Below are 24,821 nucleotides of genomic sequence, written 5' to 3'. Positions count from 1 at the left end.
CCCGAAGAGCTCCCAGCTCCGTTAGTTGAGAGTTGAGGCGCAGGAGCGGGGAGGGTGCCCAGGGTGCCGATTCGGCCCTCGAAGCGACGTGCGGCTCAGAGCCCAGGTGGGCATGGGGAAGGAAGCGGGGGCGGAGTGGCCGGGGATCGCCCCCGGCTCAGTAGAGAGGCCTCTTGGCACTACCCTGTCCCTCCATTCCGGCCACCAGAGCTGAGGTGCCGAGGAGAGGGGCGCCGTGGTCCTCCTCCCCGGGTAGGCTGCTCCCTCGAGGGGGGCCGGGGAACCGAGGGCGTCCCCTTCTCTCTCCGGGGCGGGGGGGGGGCGGAGCCTAGCGCGCCGCTCCCCCACCCCCAGGGCTGGCGGGGACCCCCTCAGGGGAGGGGCTCCGGGTGAGCGCTGCGGGGCGTCTCCCTCGCAGTCCCGCCCGCCCCTCCGGCCGCCCCTGCCGCGCGCGCCGCAGCAGCGCCGCCTTCCCTGCGCAGTCGGTGTCTCCGCGTCGCTGGGTGAGTGGGGGCAGCTCCAGCCGGGGCCAGGGGATGAGGGCAGGGGGTTCCTGGAGCCGGGGGCCCACGTCCAGGGCTTCCCAACACCGCCGCTCCCGGGCTTCCCGGGAATCCTTGTCCCGGGGTGGCGGGGGGCGCAGGGGACCGGGGAGCGCGTGGTGCTCTCCAGGGTCCTGAACGCCGAGTGGCCAGCCCCGAGGAGCCGCGTTCGACCGCCCGGGAGCGCCCCCTCCAGGAGGGGCCACGCGCCGGGCGCTGTCCTAGTGCTGAGCGGATGGAGGCGGGGGCTGGGGGCCAGAGCTGAGGGAGGTTTGGAGCTGGTCCCCGGGGCTGGCTTCTCAGGTCGAGCTGAGGGGGGTCTTCCCATATGGGAGACTTGAGGTCTTTGCGGACAGCTGAATCTTCTTCCAACCGGGGGGGGGCAACTCCGAGAGTGGCAGGGCGGAGGGGGCACTGGAGGAGCTCTCCTGCTCTGCGCATCTCTCTGCCCCCACCCCGGTGACCCAGTTCCTTGGACCTTGAGGAGGGCAGTGAGGGACATGCCCCAGCCCTTCTCATTTCCTCAGCCCTTTCCCACTCGCTTGTCTGGTGGGTCCTTAGCCTGGGCCATAGAGGCTGGTCTAGAAAGGAGGGGGACCAACTTACAGAAACATGCATGTGACACACCGCCTAGGACACACACAGGTCCTCCAAATGACCACACGGGCTCATTCCCTCACGCTGTGACGGGTGCATACCTGATCACATGCACATCTGAGGCACATGCAGGGACATAGATGGAAAGACACGGCAGGCGAATGCAATACAAAAACCAGCGGCACACATTATGCATGAGCATATGCACTCATAACACACCCATTCACATGTGTGCAGAGCTTCATGCACATGTATGCACAAATAATCCCCTCCTTGCCCCAAGTGGGTGGGGGTCACCTGCACACACCCCTACATTCCTGTGCAGAACTGGCTGGCTGTTTCCTCTTCATTGCCTTCTACTCAGTCTCCACAATCTAACCTGCACTCAGGGGGCCTTTCAGGACTAGATGAAAGGTAAGTGTTGGGGAGGCTTGGATGGGCTTGGGGGGGGTCTCCTTGGAAAAGGGGCCCCCAGCAGGTCTGGGAAGGTTTGCAGTTCCCTCTCCTGGGACCTGGCAGCACCCCTGGGAAAACTGAAGGAAAACAAAGAAAAATGGCAAGGGTGCCTGAAGGTCCCACGTGCAGCTGGCCATGTGAGAGGTGTCGGCATGCGAGTTGGCGTGTGATGGCATGTGTGAGACATGTGGGGTCGTGGGCTGGTGTGTCTTGATGCACAGGGTATGGGAGTTGTGCGTGGTGCCATGTGTCGATTCGTGTGAGTTGCGGAGCAGAGGGAATGTCGTCATGTGTGGAGGCATGCTGACCCATGGGTGGGCGTGGGCTGGTACGTGAGTGGCATGGGATCCAGGGTGTGGATCTGGTGAGCTATGAAGCATATAGTTATCGGTATATGTTTGTTTGCACAGTTTTTGCATGAGTTTTGTGGCACCTGGGTATATGTAAGTCATTTTTATTTATTTAACACTTATCTAGCACTTATCTGTGCAGCCATGGTTCTAAGTGCTTCCCACTTATTAACTAATTTAATCCCCACAACTATCCTCTTAGGTAAGTACTGTTATTACCCCACTTTAAAGATGAGGCAGAGAGAGTTTAAGGAACTTGCCCAAGGTCACGTAGCTGGTAAGAGGAGGAGCTGGGATTCAAACCTAGGTGATCTGACTCTGGAGCCCACAGTAACACCTCCCTCTGCTGCCTCTTGTTGGGCACACCTGTCAGAGGGAGAACAGGGCAGTGTCCGGGCTGCGGATATGTTTTGTGCTGAACAGGCACATATGAGGCAATGAGAAGGCAGTGGGTAGGACGGAGGAGGATCAGAAGGTTTTTCTGCACCTCTGTGGGCAACTCTAGGAGTCAGCCTCATCATGCCATGGCTGTGTGACCTGAAGCAGCCACCTCACATCTGTAAGTCTGCCTTCTCATCTGTAAAATGGGGAAAGTCCCCGTACCACCTGTCGTGAGGGTGAAATGGTGTGCATTTGTGAAGGCTTAGTGGCTGGCACCGAGAAGGGCCTCAGTAAATGTGAATCCCCCCTTCCCTTCCTCCCTCTCCCAGGAAAGTGTATAATCCAGGGAGATGGTGTGGAGCATGGCACAGATACAGGATGCCTGGGTCTAGACTGTGTGACCTTGGGCCAGTTCCTCTCTTTCCCTGGGTCAAACGAGAGGTGGGGATGGCTGTCAGCAGGGGGAGCCATCTGGAGCAGTGTCTAGTATCCAGGAGGGCCTGATCACTCCTCTCTGCCCTTGACCCCCTTGGGGACCCAGGTGGGACTTGGCTCGGCGGCCATGGGCAAGCAGAACAGCAAGCTGCGGCCCGAGATGTTGCAGGACCTGCGGGAGAACACGGAGTTCTCAGAGCTGGAGCTGCAGGAGTGGTACAAGGGCTTCCTCAAGGACTGCCCCACAGGAATCCTCAACGTGGACGAGTTCAAGAAGATCTACGCCAACTTCTTTCCCTATGGTGACGCCTCCAAGTTTGCCGAGCACGTCTTCCGCACCTTTGACACCAACAGCGATGGCACCATAGACTTTCGGGAGTTCATCATTGCGCTGAGCGTGACCTCACGCGGCCGCCTGGAGCAGAAGCTCATGTGGGCCTTCAGCATGTATGACCTGGACGGCAATGGCTACATCAGCCGGGAGGAGATGCTGGAGATCGTGCAGGTGGGCCCCTGGGCCCCTCAGAATGCCAGGCACAGGGCCCGGCAGCTTGCACCCACCACCCCTTTTGATCCTCTCAGCAGGCCTTGTAGGCAAGTGGTGGCAGGGGCTATTCTTGCAATCCCATTTAAAAAATTGTTTATTAGAAAATATTTCCCATTTAAAGAAAAGTTGAGAAAACTCCCCTATACCCTCTACCCAGATTCGCCAATTAACATTTTGCCACAGTTGCTTCATCATTATCTGTGTGCGTGTGCATGTGTGCACACTAGTGTGTAACATTTCTTGTTGTTCTGAACATTGGCCCTTTACCCCGGATACATTAGGATATATTTCCTAAAAATAAGGGCATTCTCTTACATAACCCATAATATGATTACCAAAGCCAGGATATTTAACATAGAAACAATGCTATTATCTAATCTACCAACCATATTCCAATTTTGCCAACTGTCTCCATAATGTTCTTTATAGCATTTTTGGCCCTGACCTGGGGTCATGCATTGCATCTAGTTCTCATGTCTCTTTAGCCCCCTTTAATCTGGAACAGCTCCTCATCCTTTCTTTATGAGTTGACATTTCTGCAGAGCACAGTCCAGTTATGTCTAATTGATCTTCATTTACACCAAAGGAAACAGATGCTCAGAGAGATAAAGGCACTTGCTTGAGGCCACACAGCCTGTGTGAGAGGGCCATCTGGCACTACTGTCCACATTCCATCTGGATACCCAGCTATCTTCTAATTGATTGAGGGCCCACTATGAGCTTAGCATTGAGTGAGGTGCTTATGAGCTCAGTGCATGCTTACAACAACCCCATGAGGCTCGGAGAGGTGAAATGATATACCCAAAGTCACCCAGCAAATAAGTGGAGACAAGCTCTGGCTGGCCACTACTCAGAGCTGTCTACTGAGAGGGCTCTGGACTCATAGCCAGGAGGTCTAGCTTCCAATTCTGGACATGGCCTTCACTCTTAGGCTGCTCATCTGTATGGTGATACTGACTTCACAATGACATTTAAGGACCAGATATAAAAGCCCTTTGTTAGTACAAGTTTAAGTGTGCTACATGTTAGCTTTATTTCAGAAACCTCCCAGAGCACCCATCCCCTCAGACCAGCCTTGAAGATGGCCAGGGCTCTGGTTCTATTTTACCAGTCCACTTCCTTGCCTGCCTTTTTCCTAAGCCTTTATGGGTTTTTTCACCTGTAAAGTGCGGGTGTTAAGCCCCTGCCTCACAAGGCTATTGCAGGGATAGAGTGAGATAAGGACTCGAGCAGAGGGCTTGGCATATAATTGGTACTTGGTAGACATTAGCAATTGTCTGTTATTATTTTCTCCTCTGTACATCCTCTGCTCTAGCCAGAAGGGCCTTTTCAGCATCTTTGAAATGTGCCCTGACTAATCCTGTCACGCAGCTTTGCACAAGCTCTAGCCCCCTTTCCTTCTGCATCTCTGAATCCTTTCCCTTCTGGTTCCTCAGCTCCATAGACTGCTGCCCCAGCCACTGCTGGACTCTTGACTTTGGCTTCTCCTTTTGCTAAGGTCTGGGCCTGCTCTCTAGGTGGAGATGTGATGCCCTCCCCATACCTATGGCTAGAAGGGGGAAAGCCTTAATGTTTGCCATGGACTCCTGTGGGTCAGACATTTGACTCTTTAGTTGCTCGATGGTAGGGGGATCTGGGGGTTCTGAGGGTAGGGTCAGGTGGCCAGGATGGTGAAGGATCACCCGGACATGGACAGCAGCTGGGTACTGACCAATCTGGAGGGACATTTGCATTTTACCACTTAGTGTGTTGCACTGGTATGTACTGGTAAACCCCAGTCCTGCTGGAGTACCATGCCCAGGGCATCAGTCAAGCTAGACCCATTTCCTGGGCATCCTCAGGACCCCTTTCTGGTGGCCTCTGCTATCCAGGCCCTGGCTTCTTTTCTGGCGGCCCAGTGGCCCCAGATGGTTGGTACCCACAGAGCTCTGCAAGCCCCAGTACCTGATTAATGACAAGTCGGCTCCCATGAAACCATGAGTGAGCAGCAATTCCAGACAATTAGTTAGCAGGCCCAGGAGAAGGCTGTCACAGAGGTAGTGGTCACTGGCCCAGTTCTTCTCAAGACACAGCCCTGTGCCAGCTAGTGGACACACTGGAGAGGAAGAGACTGCGCCTCTTGGGGCTCCCACTCTGGTGGGGGAGACAGATGTGTAGGTCACACTGACAAGCTCAGTGACAGGGGTTTAAAGGTGTCATCTGGGAGCCAGAGGACTGAGTGGCAGGGAAGACTTGAGGATGTAGAGGATGAATAATGACTGTAATATAAGCTATTTGCTGACCACCCACTCTAGCCAGCCACAGTTCCTCACACATAATCTCATTTAATCTGAGGAAACTGAGGCTCACAGAAAAGTATGTGTCCAAGGCTACACAGTTAGTGAGTAGTGGAACCAGGACGCCACTCCAGGTCCATCTAACTTTAGAAACTTGAAACTACCAGACTCCTCTATTCATGTGCTCATCAGACAGGTACTGATATCCGGTCACAACTGTGGCTACCATTCATTGAGCAGTTACTACAGACTGGGTCTAATGCTACAGGCCCTGCTGACTGTCACCACCCCACACTGCCCAAGCATCCCTCCAGCAGCTAAGAGGGAACAGGTACAAATTGAGTCTCCGCCATCAATTTCCTTTCTGAGCCACAGTTTCTTATCTGGAAAACAGGGATCATGATACCTGTTTTTCAGGGCTTGTGCGAGGTTTAGAAATAGTGCGTGTAAAGTGCCTGGCACAGAGCAGGTCTCTGATAAGTGGTAGTTAGTATTGTTATTCCAGGCAAACACTGTAAATGCTGCAGAATCTGAAGGGTCAGGGGTGTTTGGCTCTTGGCAGGATCACCCAGCCAGGGGAGGCCTGATGGAGGAGGGTCAGCAGTGGACAGATTGTAAAGCATCTTAAATCCCAAAGGCCGAATGGTTTGAACTTGGAACAGAGGGCAGTGGGAAATGCCAATGGCTTTTAAATAGGGAAGTCCCTGCCTGGTGCCAGGTTCTGGGGATATGGACATTAGCTAGACGTCCACGTTTGCAGGAACAACCCTGCAAAGACATAATTTCTTCTGGAGAGATGTTTGCAAAGGAAAAGTCCACCGGGCTCTGGGCCCATATGCACCCTGACCTAGCCTGGGTTGGAGAAGACCTCGCTAAGAAAACAGCTTGTAAACTGAGTCCCAAGGAGGAGTGGGAGGCAGCAGAAGGAGCTGGGTGCAAGGCGAGCCTAAGGGGAGCCCTGTGTGTGACGGGAGTGAGGGGGTGGTGTGCGGGCTGGGGACGTAACAGTGGAGATCTGTGTTTGGAAAGAGCTTTCAGAGGCAGCATAGGGGACAGACCCGAGGGACAGGCTGGAAGAGACCAGTGTGGAGGCTGAAGCTGGATCTGAGACAGCAGAAGTTTATGGGATGGGAGAAGGGAGGCTTCTTGGAGGAAGTGTCGGTCGGGTAAAGCTGGAAGACTGGGGAGACAGGTTCGGTCCTTGAGCTCCGGGGCACTGTGACCCAGGCTACAGGCCAAGCCCTACGTGCGTGCTCTGTACATTTAGCGCAAGAACTCTCTTTCATGTCACCTCGGGAGCTACTGCACGTGGCGGCTGCCGCCCTCTGCCCAGCCCAGCCAAGCCTGGCGGTCCCTGCCTGCTGCAGATGCACATTTGCATTCATTTGCATACTGTTCCCCGCCCCTCTGGCCCTCCAGCCCGCGCCGCGCCCCCTGCCGGCCGCAGACCGCCCGGCAGCGCAGTGACGCCCCCTTGGCCCGGCGCCCCCTTTCGACCACCGAGCGCCGGCCACCCTGGGCCCGGGTGCCAGCCCGGTACTTACCACCGACTCGCGTCCCGGGCACGCGCTCGTAAGCCCGCCGCTCCAGGCCCTCCACTGTAGGGCCCCGGTGTCCTCCAACATCTCTCCTGACCCCCTACGCCCCCAAATTCCCGGCGCCCGCTCGGAGCTTTCACCTGCGGCGTCTTTGCGCCTTTCCCACCCAGCTCTCCAAGGGAGCGCGGCAGAGCCCGCCCGATAGCCCCCTCTTCTGGGAAGCCTTCCCAGACACGCCTTCCCGAAGCCCCCGGCTCCCCACGCCTCCGTAATTCCCCACTCCACCTTGCCCAGGCGGGGGCAGCAAACGTCAGCGAGCCCGGGGGCGCCTCTGAATCTTGCGGGTGGGGGCTCGGGCAGCCTCCTCTCACTCCCCACCTCCCCTCCCGCCCCCAGGCCATTTACAAGATGGTTTCGTCCGTGATGAAGATGCCGGAGGACGAGTCGACCCCGGAAAAGAGGACTGAGAAAATCTTCCGCCAAATGGACACAAACAACGACGGTGAGGGGCAGGGGCGGGACGGGGTGGACGGGGTGGGCGCCTCTCCCTCCCTCCCTTTCCGCTCCGCCTCCCCTCACTTGGCTGCCGCCTCCTCCCCCATCACCGCTCCCCTCGCCCTGCAGGCAAGCTGTCCCTGGAGGAGTTCATCCGCGGAGCCAAAAGCGACCCGTCCATCGTGCGCCTGCTGCAGTGCGACCCCAGCAGCGCCTCCCAGTTCTGAGAGGAGCCAGTTCCCCCTTCCTCCCTCCCTTCACCGTCTCCCTCCCGGCTCTCAGCTTCCTCTCCCTTGTGTGTATTCTGGCTGGGGGCCAGATTGGGGAAGCCCTTCTCCCCGGGTCTGCTCTGTGGGGGGCTTCCGGAAAAGGGAACCCTGCGGTACCCCCAGGCCAAAGCAAGTAAGCAGTTAGCACCCCCCAATCCCAGAGGCAACAATAGAGACACAGGCTGGGTTGGTCTGCCCCTCAGTCAGGTCCCCTTACCCACCCACCAGCCCCGAGGCCAGACACCTCTCCCAAAGGGGCAGTCTCCCCGTCTTGCAGATCTCAGCTTGGGGGGTGGGGGGAGTCATGCCCAGGGGAGGAGCCTTTTTATCTGGAGGGGAGAGAAGGATTCTAGGGGTGTGGAGTTGGAGAAAGAGGGTTCCTTGAGCCACCCTTCCCACCCTAGCCCTTGCTGGTCCCCAGGCCAAGCCACCAAGTGAAACCTTCCAGGATACTAGCCCCGCCAGCTGTGGGTCCCAGAAAGCCCGCCTGCCTTTTAGCACTTGGATACACACAGACCCACGGAGCTCCTGTGTTTTGCCTCTCACACACATACAGGCCCACAGACAGATGGGCAGATGCACCCAGAGCCCCATGCACAGCGTCCTACGTGAGAAAGAGACACGGCCCCCTGGCTGAGCCCCTGTCCTCCCCTCTGTCCCCCCATTCGCCCCCCCCCCCCGCATGCAGCCAAATGGAGCATCTCTGTTCTTTTTAATAATTTCAGAATAAAGTCTCATTTCAGTGCAGTGGGCTGGATGGTGGGGGAAGGGGTTGAAAGCCCCACTTGGGTCCCCAAGGGTCCATTGAGCCCTCTCAGGCCAGCTCCAGGAATCCTGGCCTGGTCACAGAGCAGAGTTGCTTGCAGGGTCCTAGTGGCCATGGGGCCTGGGCAGGACATCATCTCTCAGAGGGTCAGAGGCTCAGAGCTGGTGCAGCTCAGCAGGTCACGGCCCTCCACCAGCTCTGGGTTCTCCCGCATCTGCAGAGACACAGGAGACTGCCAAACCCACTGGTTCTCAGCCTGGGTCTCCCCTTCCAGGACATCCGGGAAATGGAAGGAGGGGAGGGCTGGAAGGATCTCTGGGGGCAAAGGGGCATCACTACCCACTCCACTGCAAGAGCCAGGCTAGACCCTTGGAATGCCCCCAGTGTGAGCCCAGACACCCCTGCCCCTCCCTCAAGACTCATCCTGGGCCCTAGGAGAGCCAGGTGTCAGCTGTGTGACTCTGCTGGGAGATCTCACCTCTCTGAGCCTCCAAGCCTCCCCCTTTGCTCCTGGGAAGAAAACTTTTGCCCCATTTCTCAAGGTGGGGGCCCCTACATAGGGGTGGGGCAGAGCAGCTTGGGTACCCTGGCAGGGGATCCCAGGAAATTCGGGGAGTCAGGGCTGTGGAGGGAACTTACCACGTGGTGGCTGCTTTTCCCCCACCAGGGCCTCAGCTCCAGCAACTGGTGGGTGAGCTGAGCGCAGCGCACAGCAAACACATTCTCCACCACGCAGAGCACTAGGGCAATGCCCCAGAGGCACAGGCTGGAGCTCTGTGGGGCATGGGGCAGAGATGGCTGGCTGGAGTTGGGGGTGGAGGGTGGACTCCAAGAACCTTTCCCACCCCTGCGAGGGCCTGGTGCCCCACCTCAGGCCTAGATACTCACATAAATGCGTGTGGGGTCGAAGGGACAGTCAGGTGCGAGGGCCAGTAGTTCAGAGCTCCCAAAAGTGCAGGCAGCCAGCAGTGCCTTGCCCTGGGTGGCAAAGGTCACGGCGATGGAGGCCAAGAGGCCAAGGGCACAGGTCAGAGAGAGGAGAGCACAGGCCACGCTCGAGCTAAACACTGTCCAGCGCTGGATGGGGGAGGCCACTGGTCAACAGGTGTTGTGCTTGGCCCCCATGGGCAGCTCTGACCTCCCTGAGGGTCAGCCTTACCCCCTTCAAGGAGGCCAGGCCCTTGGTGGGTGGCTGCTGCCCCTACCCTTCCCTCAAAGCCCTATCCCAGGAGGCAACACGTACCAGGGGGGTGCTGGGGAGGTAGCGTGATAACACGATGGCTGCGATGCCTGAGGTGATGACCTGTAGGGAAGGCCCAAGTCAGCCTTGACTCCTTGGCTGGAGGAGCAGGGGCAGGGGATCAGGGCCACTCTGGGATAATGATCTCACCGGCGCCAACCATTGCCCTCCAGACTCCCCCACCCCTCACCCACTGCTTAGCCTGGGCTTCACATCTCCATCTGCCTCCTCATAGTCCAGCCTGACATGATGTTTCTAAAACTGTCACTCCCTCTCTACAACCTTCCACGAGTCCCCACTGCCTACGGCTGTGTCTCAAGCAGGTTCATGTATCCTGGGACCACCAGGGCCTGCCAGGGTATGAATGGGACACACCTTTCTGGAATGGAAAAGATTGTGGAAGAAACTAACCCAGTTAGCAAGGAACTAAAATCAAAATTGTTACATTGAAACAAACCAAGACATGTTATAGAGTAGAATTTTAAATCCCTGGGGGTATTTTCAATGATTCCAGGTTCTCAGTGACTAGACCCCAGCCCCAACCCTGTTGGCTTCTCAGCCCCACCTGGGGTACCGTCCTCCCTCACTGCTCTGGATGTGAATGCCTATACACAGCCTGCTCAGGACGCTGCCCACGCACCCTCTCACCAGGAACACCCTTCCTGCTCCTCTGTCCCTGCGGATCCTGCAAGCCCTGCTCAGGTTTGCACACGTTTCCCTAACCAGCCTCGATGCCAAGGGTGGGGCTACCCCACAGTTCAGCCCAACAGCCGCCCTCTGGATCTTTGGGGTCCACCCATCCAGTCTTCCTCCTGATGTTCCTCACTGGACCAGGCTTGGGCTGGACCCATCTGAGGCAGGTGGTATGACGGGGTCCTGGGTTCCAGGCCCAGCATGTCTTTAGTTTACATGAGAGCCACAACACAGTGCCTCAATCTCTGTGGGCTTAGCCCCGCTCTGCAGGATGAGCTGACAGAAAGGACACTGGCTTTGGTGTCAGACACAAATAGGTTCCAATCCGGGTTGACTTCTGTGTATCAGCAGGAAGTTGGGTGAATCCCTGAGTCTTGGTTTCCTCTTTTGTGAAATGGGGATAATAATGGCCCCCAGCTGCTGGGAGCAGTGAGGATTAACTAAGTGAGGGGAAGGCTGAAGTGGTCCAGCTCAAAGCCCATTCTGGTGGACCTCCTCACCCTGAGCCCACTGCCTTCCCTGAGTTCCTCACAACAGTATTAGTCAGAGGAACTCCAAGGACCCTGCACACATCCGCCCAGCCCAGCCCCGTCCCACCAACAGAGCCTCTCCTTCTTGCTGGGACCTATGACCCCCATTCTCCCAAGCCTTGAGGCCAGCAGGCTGTCTGAGCTTTATTTTGCAAGGGAGGAACAGGCCTAGAGAGAGAAGTGAGTCTCTCAGCCAGGAGGAGGCAGGGATGGAACTCAGACACTGATGTGCGGGAAGATCTTCCCCCGAGGCTGTGGCCACTTCTGCTGACCGGCAGGAAAGAGCTTTAGAAACTCGAGACTACCTGACCCCTCCATTCATGTACTAGTCAAACAGGTACTGATATCCAGTCACAACCATGGCTACCATTCACTGAGCAGTTGCTACAGACCAGGCCTAATGCTAAGCTCCTGCCAAATTGGTTTTCTCAGAATCTCCAGAACAGATCTTAGCCATTTCCACCTCCAGCCTTCCCGTCTCCCGTTCTCTGTACTTGGAATGCCATCTCAGCTTCCTTTCCTGCCTCTGCTAGCCTCAACATGCCACATACATAGGTTCTGGTCATGGCAGCCTGTCTGTGAACTCCTGCTCATCCATCAATACCCAGGTCAGAGGCCGGCACTCCGTGCAACCCTCCAGCACCCTCCCAAGCTCAACTCCTGCTCCTTTCTTCTGTCCAGTGGTGCTGTGGATATTTCTCGATGTAATAATCATCTTAGCTCACAGTAGTGGGCGCTAACAACATGCCAGACACTGTGCTAAGCACTTTCTGTGGATGACCTCATCAGTACCCATCAGGACCCTCAGAGGTAAACACTGTTACCATCTCCATTTTATAGATGAAGAAGTTGAGTGACTTGGGCAGTTGGTAAGTGGCAGACAAAGGGTTAGTCCTTGAGGTTCTCTGCTTACCACCACAGGCTCTGGGTGGGGACCTGATGAAGACCCTTCAAGCCCCCTCCAGCCTCCTCCCACCAACCACCCTCCCAGCCTGGCCATACCACGATAGCACAAGTGACAGAGAGGATGTTGACCACGCAGTACTGCAGCGCCACAGCATCTTGGGGGGTGCCCACGTAGCGCAGCACTGTGCCATGGAGCAGTGCGGCCGTGATGAAGCTCACGTGGCCCAGCACCACCAGCACCAGGCCTGTCTTCATCAGCACCTTCCGAAAGTCGCCCACACTCAGGCCTCCTGTCGGGGACAGCTATGTCAGGGCTGTGCGTGGGGCTTATCCTGCTGGGCAGAAGGGGAAGCCAAGGCCCTGGCCTTAATGATGGACACTGGGTTCTAAATGTATTTCTGGATGACTTGGAGCCAGTAACTTGTTTTCTCTGAGCCTTGGTCTCATCCATAAAAGGGGTTCAGGATGCCTTTGCGAGAATCCTCGGGACTCTGAGGCTGGACAGCATACAGGTGACTCTTAGCAGTAGCGCTTGTTAATGCTCAAGGTCATGAGTGGGGGGGTGCTAGCTCAGTTTTCTAGCTCTAGACTTCGAGATCCTTCCACTAAGCTCCCCATTCACTGATTCATGTGTTCATTACACATGTTCACAGAGTGTCTGCTCTGTGCCAGGCCCTGGGGTACCACAGTGAGCTCCACAGTCACTCTCCAGGCCACAAGGAGCCAGAGTTCATTGGGCAGGAACTGGGCCCTGCTTGGTACTCAGTTTGGTGGATAGTGCCTGGTACACAGCAGATGCTGACACCACTGCTGAACTGAACTGCCCAGAGCCAGGTGACTTGGGGCAGGGAACTCAAGGCTCTGAGTCTCCATATCCCCGTCTGCAAAATGGGAAGAAGAACCTTGCCTCTCAGTGGGTCCATGAGGAAGTGGATGGGAAATTGTGGCATACCCTGAGGGTACTGGGAAAAGCAAGCTCTCAGTGCAGGGGGAACTGGGCAGGATGGAGTGAGTAGGGGAAGCTGGGATCAAAAGAACATTGGGACTCATTCAGATGTTCTCAGTGGCCAAGTGGCTGCCCAGCCCTACCTGCACATGCTGGCTCCCAACCTGCTCTCTGAAATTTGCCCATAAGTCCTAGCTCTGCCCTCAAGGAGACACACCACACCAGCCCCCTGGCCCTGCCAGCCCCTCACTAGAGCCAGCTCTGAGACTTGAAGACTGTGGTTAGGCCCCAGAACTAAACATTCCCTTCTTTAGCTGCTTCTGATGGGATGTGACTGAGTCCTTTCCTAGACCTCCGTCTCCCCATCTGTGGTAGAGCAGTTTGGTCATATTTAATATATGGGAGCTCTGCAGCTGGGGAAAAAAAAAAAAAAAAAAAGAGGCTAGGCACAGTGCTCATGCCTCTAATCCCAGCACTTTAGGAGGGCAAGGTGGGAGAATCATTTGAAGCCAGGAGTTCAAGACCAGTCTGATCAACATAGCAAGATCCCATCTTTACCAAAATGATAAAAATAAAAAATTAGCCAGGCATGGTGGTGCATGCCTCTAGTCCCAGTTATTCAGGAGGCTGAAGCAGAAGGATCTTTTGAGCCCAGGAGGTGGAGGCCACAGTGAGCTATAATCATGCCATTGCACTCACGCCTGGGCTATAGAGCCAGAGACCCCATCTAAAAAAAATGAAATCTCTACACTGGACGTTCTCTGGGATATCTGTCTGAAGCTGTGCCGAGAGACAGTCCTCAGGGAGCAGGAAGGGATGGGGCTGTTCAGTCACAAACTTGCTGTGTGACCAGGCACCAGTCCCTCCCCTCTCTGGGCCCCAAGTTCCGCATCTATAAAATGGGGAGGCATTGGTCCAGCCGGTCTCTGGGACCCCTGGAGCTTGCAGGACCCTCTGGAGCTGAACCAGGTCTAGGAGAAGCAGAGGGCAGATGATGGGCTGGACAGGCACCATGAGACTGGAATAGCATTGTGAAGATGGAATGCCAGCCAAGCAGGAAGGGGCACGGCAGCTTCAGCGCAGGAGCCTGACCCACCTCACCCCATCCACCCACCTACCTGGGAGCTCAGTGTCTACCTTCCAGCTCAGGGCTGGGCTCAATAACAAGGGCATCCCAGGACCAAGACTTTGGTCAAAGAGGAGGCATGGTGCCAGCATGGGGCTGTGCCTGGAGCACTGGACTGAGTCTGGAGCAGTCCTTGACTTTTTATTTATTTATTTTTATTTTATTTTATTTTATTTTTTTTTGAGACGGAGTCTCACTCAGTCGCGCAGGCTGGAGTCCAGTGGCGTGATCTCGGCTCACTGCAAGCTCCCCCTCCCGGGTTCATCCCATTCTCCTGCCTCAACCTCCCAAGTAGCTGGGACTACAGGTGCCTGCCACCATACCCGGCTAAATTTTTGTATTTTTAGTAGAGATGGGGTTTCACCATGTTAGCCAGGATGGTCTCGCTCTCTGACCTCGTGATCCGCCCCTCTCGGCCTCCCAAAGTGCTGAGATTACAAGCCTGAGCCACCGCACTGGGCTGACTTTTTAAATTAAATTAATTGAGACAGGGTCTCATTGTGTAGCCCAGGCTGGAGTGCACTGGCGTGATGGCGGCTCACTGAAACCTCCGCCTCCCGGGCTCAGGTGATCCTCCCACCTCAGCCTCCTGAGAAGGCGGGCTAATTTTTTTTTTTTTCTTCTTTTTTTAAATTTTTTGTAGAGACGGATTTCACCATGTCGGCCAGGCTAGTCTCTAACTCTTGGACTGAAGCGATCCGCCTGCCTCGGCCTCCCAAAGTGCTGCCTCCCAGATGAAGCCCAGCCGGCTTCATTTCTAACTTACCACTGTGGGAGCGCTAAGCAGCGCAGCCGGCAAGGTGCTAAGCGCTTTACTCTTAGAACCTGCCCTCATCCTCATAGTAGTCCTAGGAAGTGGGAACTACTGTCCCCCTCTTACAGACAAGGAAACTGAGGCTCACAAGGTCTCTCGGCTAGACAGCGGGGATGCCCCAGGACTCTGCTGCCCACGAGCGGCATCACCGTGCCCAGGCAGTGGAGGGAGGGGGCACATTAGTCCCGCTCCCTCGCTGCTGATCCTTTTTGCCCATGGCTTTCCTTTCTGGCCTCAGGAGAGTGGAGAGTATGTAAGACGGAGCCCCTTGCAAGGCTGGGGAAGCTGAGGCCTGGCCCCGGGGTCCCTTCTGGGTAAGTGTGGGGCTGCTCTCTACAGCGTCTCCTCTGCCGCCCACCCGGGGGTCCCCGAGGGCAGTCGTGCGCCTCGGCAGGAAAGGCAAGAAAGGGCGAGGGGAAGAGAAGCTACAGCCACATTGAGAAGACACCCGCAGCGCTCCTCCCTCCATTTCACTGCTGGGGAAACTGAGACCCAGAGAGGAAAGTGACCCGCCCCCGGCCGCGTAGTAAGTTAGAGGCGGAGCGGGCGCCCTGGCCCCCTGGGGGCTCGGGCTCCAGGCTCAGTGCTCCGCTCCCGTGGGAGGGTTGGGGTGGTTCGGGGCCTCCCGCGCGCCCCCCGCCGCTCACCGAGGCGCAGACACATGTCGACTCCGCGCTGGTCCCGCCCCCGACTTCAGCGTGGCTCCCGAGGCTGCGGGCCGCGGAGGGGCCCCGCTCCCATCCCGCTGGCCCGTCGCCCGCGCGCCCAGCACCGCCGCGCTCGCCCACTTCCCGCCCGGAGCCCGGGGCTGGGCGGCGCCGGGCCGGCCTCCCTTCCCGTCACCCCCCGGGCCGCCCGGCCCCGCAGCGCCCCCGCGGCTCGTGCACCTCCCGGCCGGTTGGACCGGCTGAGCAGCCCGTGGCCCGCCCGCTGAGTCAGGCACCTCCCCGCCCGGCCCGCCCGGCGCCGGGCCGCCCGCCCTCTTAGCCCACCTGCGGCGGCGGGCCCGCTCTACAAAGGGAAACTGAGGCTCTGAGGAGCCGCCCGCCCTCTTAGCCCACCCGCGGCGGCGGGCCCACTCTACAAAGGGAAACTGAGGCTCTGAGGAGCCGCCCGCCCGGGCCCGCGGGCAAGCTGGGGACTGCACGCGTAGCTGTGGTTACCGTGACCTGGGTGTGGCGCTTGGGCGGAAAGCCCCCGGGCCCAACGCTGGGACGGAGAGGGGCTGCAGGGGCAGTGAAAGAGCTGCTGGGGACTGGGGACTGGGGTCTGCCCCTACCTGCTGTGTGACCTCAGCCAAATCACCTCTCCTCTCTGCGCTTACCTTTACCGCCTGCTAGTCTTGTCTTCTACGCCGAAAAAGGAGCTTTACGGCTCCTTCTTGGTCGGGAGGGCCTCAGTTCCCTCCTTGGAAAATCAGGGATAATAATTCCTGTCCCCTAGGGTCGTGGTGACACAAGATAGGATACAAAAATGAGGTAAGAAGCTCTTTCGGCCAGGCGCGGCGGCTCATACCTGTAATCTCAGCACTTTGGAAGGCCTAGGCAGGCGGATCACCTGAGGTCAGGAGTTGAGACCTGTCTGGCCAACATGGTGAACCCCCCCGTCTCTATTAAAAATACAAAAATTAGCCGGGTGTGGTGGGGCACGCCTGTAATCCCAGCTACTCTGGAGGCTGAGGCAGGAGAATCGCTTGAACCCCGAAGGCAGAGGTTGCAGTGAGCTGAGTTCTGCCACTCCATCTCAAAACAACAAAACAACACACTTTGGAAACTCTCCAGACTGTCTTTATGGACAAAGTGTAGACCTAGCAAGAGCACATAGTAGGAGCTTTATTAGTACTTCTCTGGGTTATGGAACCCTTTAATGTGCCAGGATGGACCCCAGTGAAGTCCCTTGTTAGTCTCAGCATCCTTTGGGGGAGGTACCATTCCTGCACCTTTGGGTTCAGAGACCACAGACCACTCACCCAAGACCACCAGCTGGAAGTGGTGGAGTAGGCAGGAGCCTGGAATCCCCCTGGGTCTCTGTGCCCAAGTTCTGTAGAGTGGCCACACTGTGGCCACCTCCCTGGGCTCTCTCAGTCCTGGGAGCGGACCCATGAGAGGCACTTACTGTGGGATCTGGGCAACATCTGTTGATAGCTTGCCCCACTTACCCCTCTGGGCAGTGGCCCAGAGGCTAGGGGCTGGCCGGCTGTCTGGGTACTTCGTTGGAGCCTGGCCTGGGGGCTGTCCACTGACTGTGTGTCTTTCTGCACACCTGTGCTGACACCTGCGGCACTGTGCATGTTGGGCAGTTGGGTCAGATGTAGAGCCTCTGGAGTTTGGAGAACACATTAACACCATGGGAGGGAGTGGAGCCATTTCTCCTAGGAAGCCCCCCAGGGCATCCCATCTGGTAACCCCCCAGTAGGACTGCTTCCTTGTCACCTGCTGTCTGAAGGGGGATAATGTGCAGGGGATTCTGGGTGGGGAGACAGATTTGTCAGGCGGAAGGGAAGATGGGGGCAGTTGATGAAGGCATTAGGCTAGCATCGGAATGTTGATGTCCTCAGACAATCTTTTAGTAGGGCAATTGGGTAGTACTTACTCATATTAGAAATGTTCAGACACTTGTGGCTGGGCGCGGTGGCTCACGCCTGTAATCCCAGCACTTTGGGAGGTCAAGGCGGGCAGATCACGAGATCAGGAGATTGAGACCATCCTGGCTAACATGGTGAAACCCCGTCTCTACTAAAAATACAAAAAAAATTAGCCAGCATGGTGGCGTGTGCCTGTAGTCCCAGCTACTCAGGAGGCTGAGGCAGGAGAATGGCATGAACCCGAGAGGCAGAGCTTGCAGTGAGCTGATATTGGGCCGCTGTACTCCAGCCTGGGTGACAGAGTGAGACTCCATCTCAAAAAAAAAAAAAAAAAAAAAAAAAAAGTTCAGACGCTTGTAACTGTGGCCCAGAAATTCCATTTGTAGATCTTTATCCTATGCACCAGAGTGCAAAGATATGCATGCATTTAATGGTGTTTGTGGATAAACTGTTGCTAATAGCAAGCAATGGCGCCAAAGTGATAACCAAGATTTGTGCAGGAGAGTCAGGGGAAGGATTTTGCTTTTTATTTTACACGTGGCTGTGTGGCTGAAGTTGGAGTCTTACAATGAATTCATGCCTTGTTTTGGTGAAAAGAAAGGAAGGGCCGGCCCGGCACAGTGGCTCATGCCTGTAATCCCAGCACTTTGGGAGGCCAAGGCGGGTGGATCACTTGAGGCCAGGAATTCAAGACCCGCCTGGCCAACATAGCAAAACCACCATCTCTACTAAAAACACAAAAATTAGCTGGGCGTGGTGGCGGGCGCCTGTAGTCCTAGCTACTCGGGAGGCTGAGGGAGGAGAATCCCTTGAATCCAGAAGGCGGGGGTTGCAATGAGCCGAGACCGCTCCACTGCACTCTAGCCTGGGCAACAGAGCGAGACTCTGTCTCAAAAAAAAAAGACAAAGAGGCCGGGCGCGGTGGCTCAAACCTGTAATCCCAGCACTTTGGGAGGCCGAGACGGGCGGATCACGAGGTCAGGAGATCGAGACCATCCTGGCTGACACGGTGAAACCCCGTCTCTACTAAAAAATACAAAAAAAACTAGCCGGGCGAGGTGGCGGGCGCCTGTAGTCCCAGCTACTGGGGAGGCTGAGGCAGGAGAATTGCGTGAACCCGGGAGGCGGAGCCTGCAGTGAGCTGAGATCCGGCCACTGCACTCCAGCCTGGGCGGCAGAGCGAGACTCCGTCTCAAAAAAAAAAAAAAAAAAAAAAAAGACAAAGAAAAAGAAAGGAAGGGCCCCTTCACCACCACTGCCCTGACCCCATTCCACCAACAGCTTGTGATGCCAATGCCCATCTCCCAGGGGCTGCCCTGGAGAGCGCAGGTGGTCACTGCAAAGCCAGTGTCAAACCTCATGTGTGTGCATGGATGTGGCTTCTCTATCAGTCAGTGTCAGGCAGTCCTCTTGACTCACCCATGCTAGAGCCTTCTGGAATTAGGTTGGGGACCTTGTAATGCTTTTGGTTCCAGATGCATAGATGATGATTCTCCTTTATCCTTGGAACTACACAGAATTAAAGATAATCACTCCATTTTACAGATGAGAAAATTGAGGCCCAGAGAGGTAAAGGACTTTTTAAAGACCCTACAACATATATCAGAGGTAAAGCTGAGACTTGAACCTGGACCTGTCTGACTGTGAGGCTGCTCCTGACTTCTCAGTGTGTATGTGTTGGGGGTGGGGAGAGTCACAGTCCCCAGGAGCGTGCCTGCCCTCTGGGACCTCTAAAGAGGGAAAACTTTCCACCTGCTTCTCTCCAGACCATAATTTCCCAGCCATCAGCCAACCTCAGTGGTCTGAAGTTATTGCAACTTCTTTTCCTTATTGCCATGTGGCCAAAGTCCGTCAGCAAACCTTGGCCTCTGCCCCACCCCTCTGCACACTGGCCTGAGGTTCTAGAAAGAACTCCAGGTCTGAGCTCTAGTTCCTTATCCTCCATCAACTCACTGTGATATCCTGGCAGCTCACTGCCATTTCCTGGGCCTCAGTTTCCCTATCTGTCAAATGGGGATAATGATTTTCTTTCCAGGCTTCTCAGATTTTTTGAGCCATAAATGACTTGTGAGATATGAAAGTGCATGGAACCTAGCCAGAGAAATACAAATAGCAGTTATCTTCCTGGTACATTTAACAACCAGGTGTGGCCCGTGCACTTAGCTGGGAGCTGGATCTCCCCAGGGCATGGGCTCCCATGGGGCTGCTTAGCTGGGGAGGTGGGTTCAGGCCGCCAGTCCCTGTGCATCCCCTCCTCAATTTAAAGAAGGTTGCCATCCCTTCCTGATTATAAGAACCGTTCCTCCATGTAAGTAAAGCCATCACACACAACTGTACCAGATTCTAGTTTATGTATGTATATACCTGTATAAAACTAAAAACCAACTGACCATGCTTGTCCAAGAGAAGAAGAGGCAGTTAAAGGAGACTTTCACTATAGCTCTAAAGTTTGTTTTTTTTTTTTAAAGCAAATATGACATATTTACAATTATGGATTCTAGATGGTGTGAATAGGACTCTTTGTTACATTAACTTTTGTATTCTTTTACATGTCTGAAAAAAAAAACTCACTGTAGAAAAATTGAGAGAAAAACGAAAAGTATAAAGCAGAAATCAGGCTGGGCACGGTGCCTCATGCCTGTAATCCCAGCACTTTGGGAAGCTGAGGCAGGTGGATCACCTGAGGTCAGGAGTTTGAAACCAGCCTGGCCAACAAGGGGAAACCCCATCTCTACTAAAAATACTAAAATTAGCCGGCATGGTGGCGCATGCCTGTAGTCCCAGCTACTTGGGAGGCTGAGGCAGGAGAGTTGCTTGAACCTGGGAGGCAGAGGTTGCAGTGAGCTGAGATCGTGCCACTGTGCTCCAGCCTAGGTGTCAGAGCGAGACTCCGTACCTCCATTCAGTTTGGAAGTTTTTTGTGCCTTTCTTTCTTTCTTTTTCCCCTCCCTCCCTCCCTTCCTCTCTTCCTTCCTTGCTTTCTTTTCTTTCTTTCTTTCCAGACGGAGTCTTGCTCTATCACCCAGGATGGAGGGCAGGTGCCATCTTGGCTCACTGCAACCTCTGCCTCCTGGGTTCAAGTGTTTCTCCTGCCTCAGCCTCCCAAATAGCTGGGACTACAGGCACGAGCCACCACGTCCGGCTAATTTTTGTATTTTCTAGTAGAGACGGGGTTTCACCACGTTAGCCAGGCTGGTCTTGAACTCCTGACCTCAGGTGATCTGCCCGCCTTGGCCTCCTAAAGTGCTGGGATTACAGGCATGAGCCACCATGCCCCTCAACCCTTTTTTTTTTTTTTTTTTGAGGCGGAGTCTCGCTCTGTCGCCCAGGCTGGAGTGCAGTGGCCGGATCTCAGCTCACTGCAAGCTCCGCCTCCCGGGTTCATGCCATTCTCCTGCCTCAGCCTCCCGAGTAGCTGGGACTACAGGCGCCCGCCACCTCGCCCAGCTAGTTTTTTGTATTTTTTAGTAGAGACGGGGTTTCACCGTGTTAGCCAGGATGGTCTTGATCTCCTGACCTCGTGATCCGCCCATCTCGGCCTCCCAAAGTGCTGGGATTACAGGCTTGAGCCACCACGCCCGGCCCCCCAACCCTTTTTTATTTTATTTTTTTGAGACAGGGACTCACTCCATCGCCCAGGCTGGAATTCAGTGGCTCAGTGTCAGCTCACTGCAACCTCTACCTCCCAGGCTCAAGCAATTCTCCCACCTCAGTCTCCCAAGTAGCTGGGACCACAGGCATACGCCACCACACCCGCCTAATTTTTTTTTTTTTTCTTTTTGAGAAGGAGTCTTGCTCAGTCGCCCAGGCTGGAGTGCAGTGGCGCGATCTCTGCTCACTGCAAGCTCTGCCTCCCGGGTTCACGCCATTCTCCTGCCTAAGCCTCCCGAGTAGCTGGGACTACAGGCGCCTGCCACCATGCCTGGCTAAATTTTTTTGTATTTTCAGTAGAGATGGGGTTTCACCGTATTAGCCAGGATGGTCTCGATCTCCTGACCTCATGATCTACCTGCTTTGGCCTCCCAAAGTGCTGGGATTACAGGCGTGAGCCACCACGCCCGGCTTCACCTGGCTAATTTTTTTATTTTTAATATTTTTTGTAGAGACAAGATCTTACTATATTGCCCAGGCTGGTCTGGAACTCCTGGCCTCAAGCAGTCCTCCCACCTCAGCCTCCCAAAGTGCTGGGATTATAGGGATGTGCCGGCTTTCTGTTTTGTTTTGTTTTTGTTTTTTCTATGTGCGTATGTTATCTTTTTGTTTCTCCTCCGAGACTTCTGCTGCCTGGCTCTACTCTGATGTGCCTCCCATCACCTTTTTCATCTTCACTGCATCTTCCATCTTCCCTGTCACCTCCCTTCATCCATCCAGGACTTGGGTTTCTGTCCTAATGTTGTGCTCATCCATGTGAATGTCCTCCGGGGCCCTTCCTTGCCATCCTCAGTGGCCTTCATCATGACTCTAGCTATTCTCTCCAGAGTCACGCCTGGAACAGCCTTCTCTGAAATCCCAACCTCAAGCATCACCAAGTCCTGCCCAGCGGCATGCCCGTATTCGGACTCCTCGTGCCAGCTCCTTCTGTTTTCTTCCATTCAGTTAACCCTGTCCTGGCCTCTTCACCACCAAGCCTAAACCACAGGGCTGAGCATCTGAAGTCAAGCTCAGTTGTCCCAGTGAGAGATGAGGCCTGTAGGGGGACTTGGACATAGACCAGAATGGTCTAAAAAAAAAAAAACATTTTTTTTTTTTCCTATGAGATGGTGCAGTGGCACCATCTCAGCTCACTACAACATCCACCTCCCAGGTCTAAGCAATTCTCCTGTCTCAGCCTCCCAAGTAGCTGGGATTACAGGTGCCGGCTACCATGCCTGGCTAATTTTTGTATTTTTAGTAGAGATGGGGTTTTGCCATGTTGGCCAGGCTGGTCTTCAACTCCTGACCTCAGGTGATCCACCCACCTTGGCCTCCCCAAGTGCTGGGATTACAGGTGCGGGCTGCTGCACCCGGCCCATATAAAAAATTTTTAAAAATCAGTATAGAATCAAGCAGGGTTACAAGAAAAATAAAATCGATCCTCTCCCTCCTTCCTCTTCCCAGTTCCACAAGGACTCTCCATCCCTCATCCTCTCCCTTTCATCTGCTTTCGTTCCTCAGCCTATAAACTCACCCAAGTCTCTTGTCCTAAAAAGCACGACCTCCTCTTGACCCTCTTTACATTCCCATTTGCTGCTTTTTCACTTCTTTTCCTTTGCCCCTGCAAAGCAAGGAATGAGTTCTCTTTATTTGCTGTCTCCACCTTCCCAACTCCCACTTCCTCTTCAGTTCACAGCAGCGTGGCTTCAGCTTCAGCAAAAGAGTCGTTGCCAGGATCACCAGTGACTTCTAATTTGGCTAGTTCCGATGGAAGCATTTCAGTCCTTAAGTTGTTATTATTAGCCACTCTCCCTGCATCTCTTTCTGGAGCTTCCTCCTGCCTCTCTGGTTGTTCCTTCTCAGTCTCCTTTTGTGGACTTTCTGTCATCAGCTCAACCTTGGAATTCCTAGTTTTTCTGTGCATCCTTTCTGCTTCCTTTACTTTTCCCATCGGTTGGCTTGTGCCCTCTCACGGCTCTCCTTTTATATGATGACTCTCAAATCACTATTCCCAGACTAGATTCTCCTCTTAGCATTGGACTCGGATATCCAGCTACCTTACCTTTGCGCCTGGGTGTCCCATCACCACCTGAAGCTCAGCAGGCACCAACTGATCACTTCGTCTTTCCCCCAAAACTATATTTTCCTATCTCAATTGGTGGCGTCGTGATGTACCCAAGCCAAAACCTGGGAGTTGCTTTCTACATAAAGTCAATCACCAAGTCCTGTCCATCTATGTCCATAAATATTTATGTAATGAGTGACTTCCTCTTTGTCTCTGCCCTTGTTCATGTAGCATCTCTTTGCCTACCAATTATTTTTCCATATTACTGAGTAATCTTCCTTTTTTTTTTTTTGAGACAGACTCTTGCTCTGTCACCCAGGCTGGAGTGCAATGGCGTGGTCTCGGCTTACTGCAACCCCCGCCTCCCAGGTTCAAGTGAGTCTCCTGCCTCAGCCTCCTGAGTAGCTGGGATTACAGGTGCCCGCCACCACGCCCAACTAATTTTTGTAGTTTTAGTAGAGACGGGGTTTCACCATGTTGGCCAGGCTGGTCTCGAACTGCTGACCTCATGATCTGCCCGCCTCAGCCTCCCAAAGTGCTGGGATTACAAGCGTGAGCCACCGTGCCCAGCCAGTACTGAGTAATCTTCTTAAAGTATAAATCAAATCATGATATTCTGCTTAAAACGAGTAACATGAAAGAAATGAAAGGCCAGGCACACTGCCTCGTGCCTGAAATCCCAGCACTGTGGGAGGCCAAGGTGGGAGGATCATTTGAGGTCAGGAGTTTGAAACCAGCCAGGGCAACATAGCGAGACCCCATCTCTACCCTCCCTCCCTCGCAAATTAGCTGGGTGTGGTGGCACCTGTGGTCCTAGCTACTTGGGAGGCTGAAGTGGAAGTACCACTTGAGCCCAGGAGTTCACAGGGAGAAACAGAGTGAGATCTTGTCGCTTAAAAAAAAAAAGAAAAGGGCCGGGCGCGGTGGCTCACGCCTGTAATCCCAGCACTTTGGGAGGCCGAGGCGGGCGGATCACAAGGTCAGGAGATCGAGACCACGGTGAAACCCCGTCTCTACTAAAAATACAAAAAATTAGCCGGGCGCGGTTGTGGGCGCCTGTAGTCCCAGCTACTCGGGAGGCTGAGGCAGGAGAATGGCGTGAACCCGGGAGGCGGAGCTTGCAGTGAGCTGAGATCCGGCCACTGCACTCCAGCCTGGGCGACAGAGCGAGACTCCGTCTCAAAAAAAAAAAAAAAAAAAAAAAAAAAAAAAAAGAAAAGAAATTAAAGAAGACCTAAGTAAACAGAAAGATATCCTAAGTTCATAAATTGGAAGACTTAATATCATTAAGATGGCAGTTCTCCCCAGATTGATTTACAGATTCAATGTAATCCCTGTCGAAATCCAAGCTGCTCTGGAGGGAGGTTGAGAGAGGGGTGAGAGTTGAAAAATGACCTATCAGGTACAATGTTCAGTATTTGGACACTGGATACAATAGAAGCCTGATCCTCATCAGTATGCAACATACCCACGTAACTACAAGCACATGCACCCCCTGAATCGAAAATAAACTAGTTAAAAAAAATAAAAACTGCCTTTTTTTGCAGAAATTGGTATACTGATCCTAAATTTATATGGAAATACAGAAGATACAGAATAGCCAAAACAATCCTGAGAAAGAAAATCAAAGTT

General features: G+C 54.6%; 2 protein-coding genes across 4 annotated transcripts; one reads left to right on the top strand and one right to left on the bottom strand.

The window, feature by feature from the left end:
• Positions 1 to 358: 358 nt before the first annotated feature.
• On the top strand, positions 359 to 8,633 carry LOC105494657 (hippocalcin). 2 transcript variants are annotated; one of them, XM_011763290.3, is made up of 4 exons: positions 359 to 503; positions 2,868 to 3,266; positions 7,519 to 7,624; positions 7,747 to 8,633. In XM_011763290.3, the coding sequence occupies exons 2-4, from the start codon at positions 2,889 to 2,891 to the stop codon at positions 7,842 to 7,844; spliced, it is 582 nt and encodes a 193-aa protein (XP_011761592.1). In that variant the 5' UTR covers positions 359 to 503; positions 2,868 to 2,888; the 3' UTR covers positions 7,845 to 8,633. The 2 variants fall into 2 exon arrangements, with proteins under 2 accessions (XP_011761592.1, XP_011761593.1); XM_011763291.3 differs by lacking the exon at positions 359 to 503 and adding an exon at positions 1,041 to 1,553.
• Positions 8,580 to 15,722, bottom strand: LOC105494656 (transmembrane protein 54). 2 transcript variants are annotated; one of them, XM_011763287.2, is made up of 6 exons: positions 15,555 to 15,722; positions 12,118 to 12,311; positions 9,896 to 9,955; positions 9,541 to 9,729; positions 9,292 to 9,426; positions 8,580 to 8,866 (listed from the first exon to the last, which is right to left on the bottom strand). In XM_011763287.2, exons 1-6 carry the CDS (start codon positions 15,568 to 15,570, stop codon positions 8,792 to 8,794), a joined length of 669 nt encoding a protein of 222 aa, XP_011761589.1. In that variant the 5' UTR covers positions 15,571 to 15,722; the 3' UTR covers positions 8,580 to 8,791. The 2 variants fall into 2 exon arrangements, with proteins under 2 accessions (XP_011761589.1, XP_011761591.1); XM_011763289.2 differs by lacking the exon at positions 9,896 to 9,955.
• Positions 15,723 to 24,821: the final 9,099 nt, after the last annotated feature.

This window comes from Macaca nemestrina, chromosome 1, assembly GCF_043159975.1.
Source record: "Macaca nemestrina isolate mMacNem1 chromosome 1, mMacNem.hap1, whole genome shotgun sequence".
Lineage (NCBI taxonomy): Eukaryota > Metazoa > Chordata > Mammalia > Primates > Cercopithecidae > Macaca > Macaca nemestrina.
Note: the sequence above shows the minus strand (reverse complement) of the source record. Positions and strands in the feature narration are given on the sequence as shown.

What these genes read in the sequence shown, in the direction of transcription:
- LOC105494657 (XM_011763290.3), top strand. Translation starts at nt 2,889, where the DNA reads ATGGGCAAGCAGAACAGCAAGCTGCGGCCCGAGATGTTGCAGGACCTG. An exon ending in AGATGCTGGAGATCGTGCAG is followed by an intron (nt 3,267 to 7,518) that starts GTGGGCCCCTGG and finishes TCCCGCCCCCAG; the next exon opens with GCCATTTACAAGATGGTTTC. An exon ending in AATGGACACAAACAACGACG is followed by an intron (nt 7,625 to 7,746) that starts GTGAGGGGCAGG and finishes CTCGCCCTGCAG; the next exon opens with GCAAGCTGTCCCTGGAGGAG.
- LOC105494656 (XM_011763287.2), bottom strand. An exon ending in CTGTCACTTGTGCTATCGTG is followed by an intron (nt 9,956 to 12,117) that starts GTATGGCCAGGC and finishes CCTTCCCTACAG; the next exon opens with GTCATCACCTCAGGCATCGC. An exon ending in TCGACCCCACACGCATTTAT is followed by an intron (nt 9,427 to 9,540) that starts GTGAGTATCTAG and finishes CATGCCCCACAG; the next exon opens with AGCTCCAGCCTGTGCCTCTG.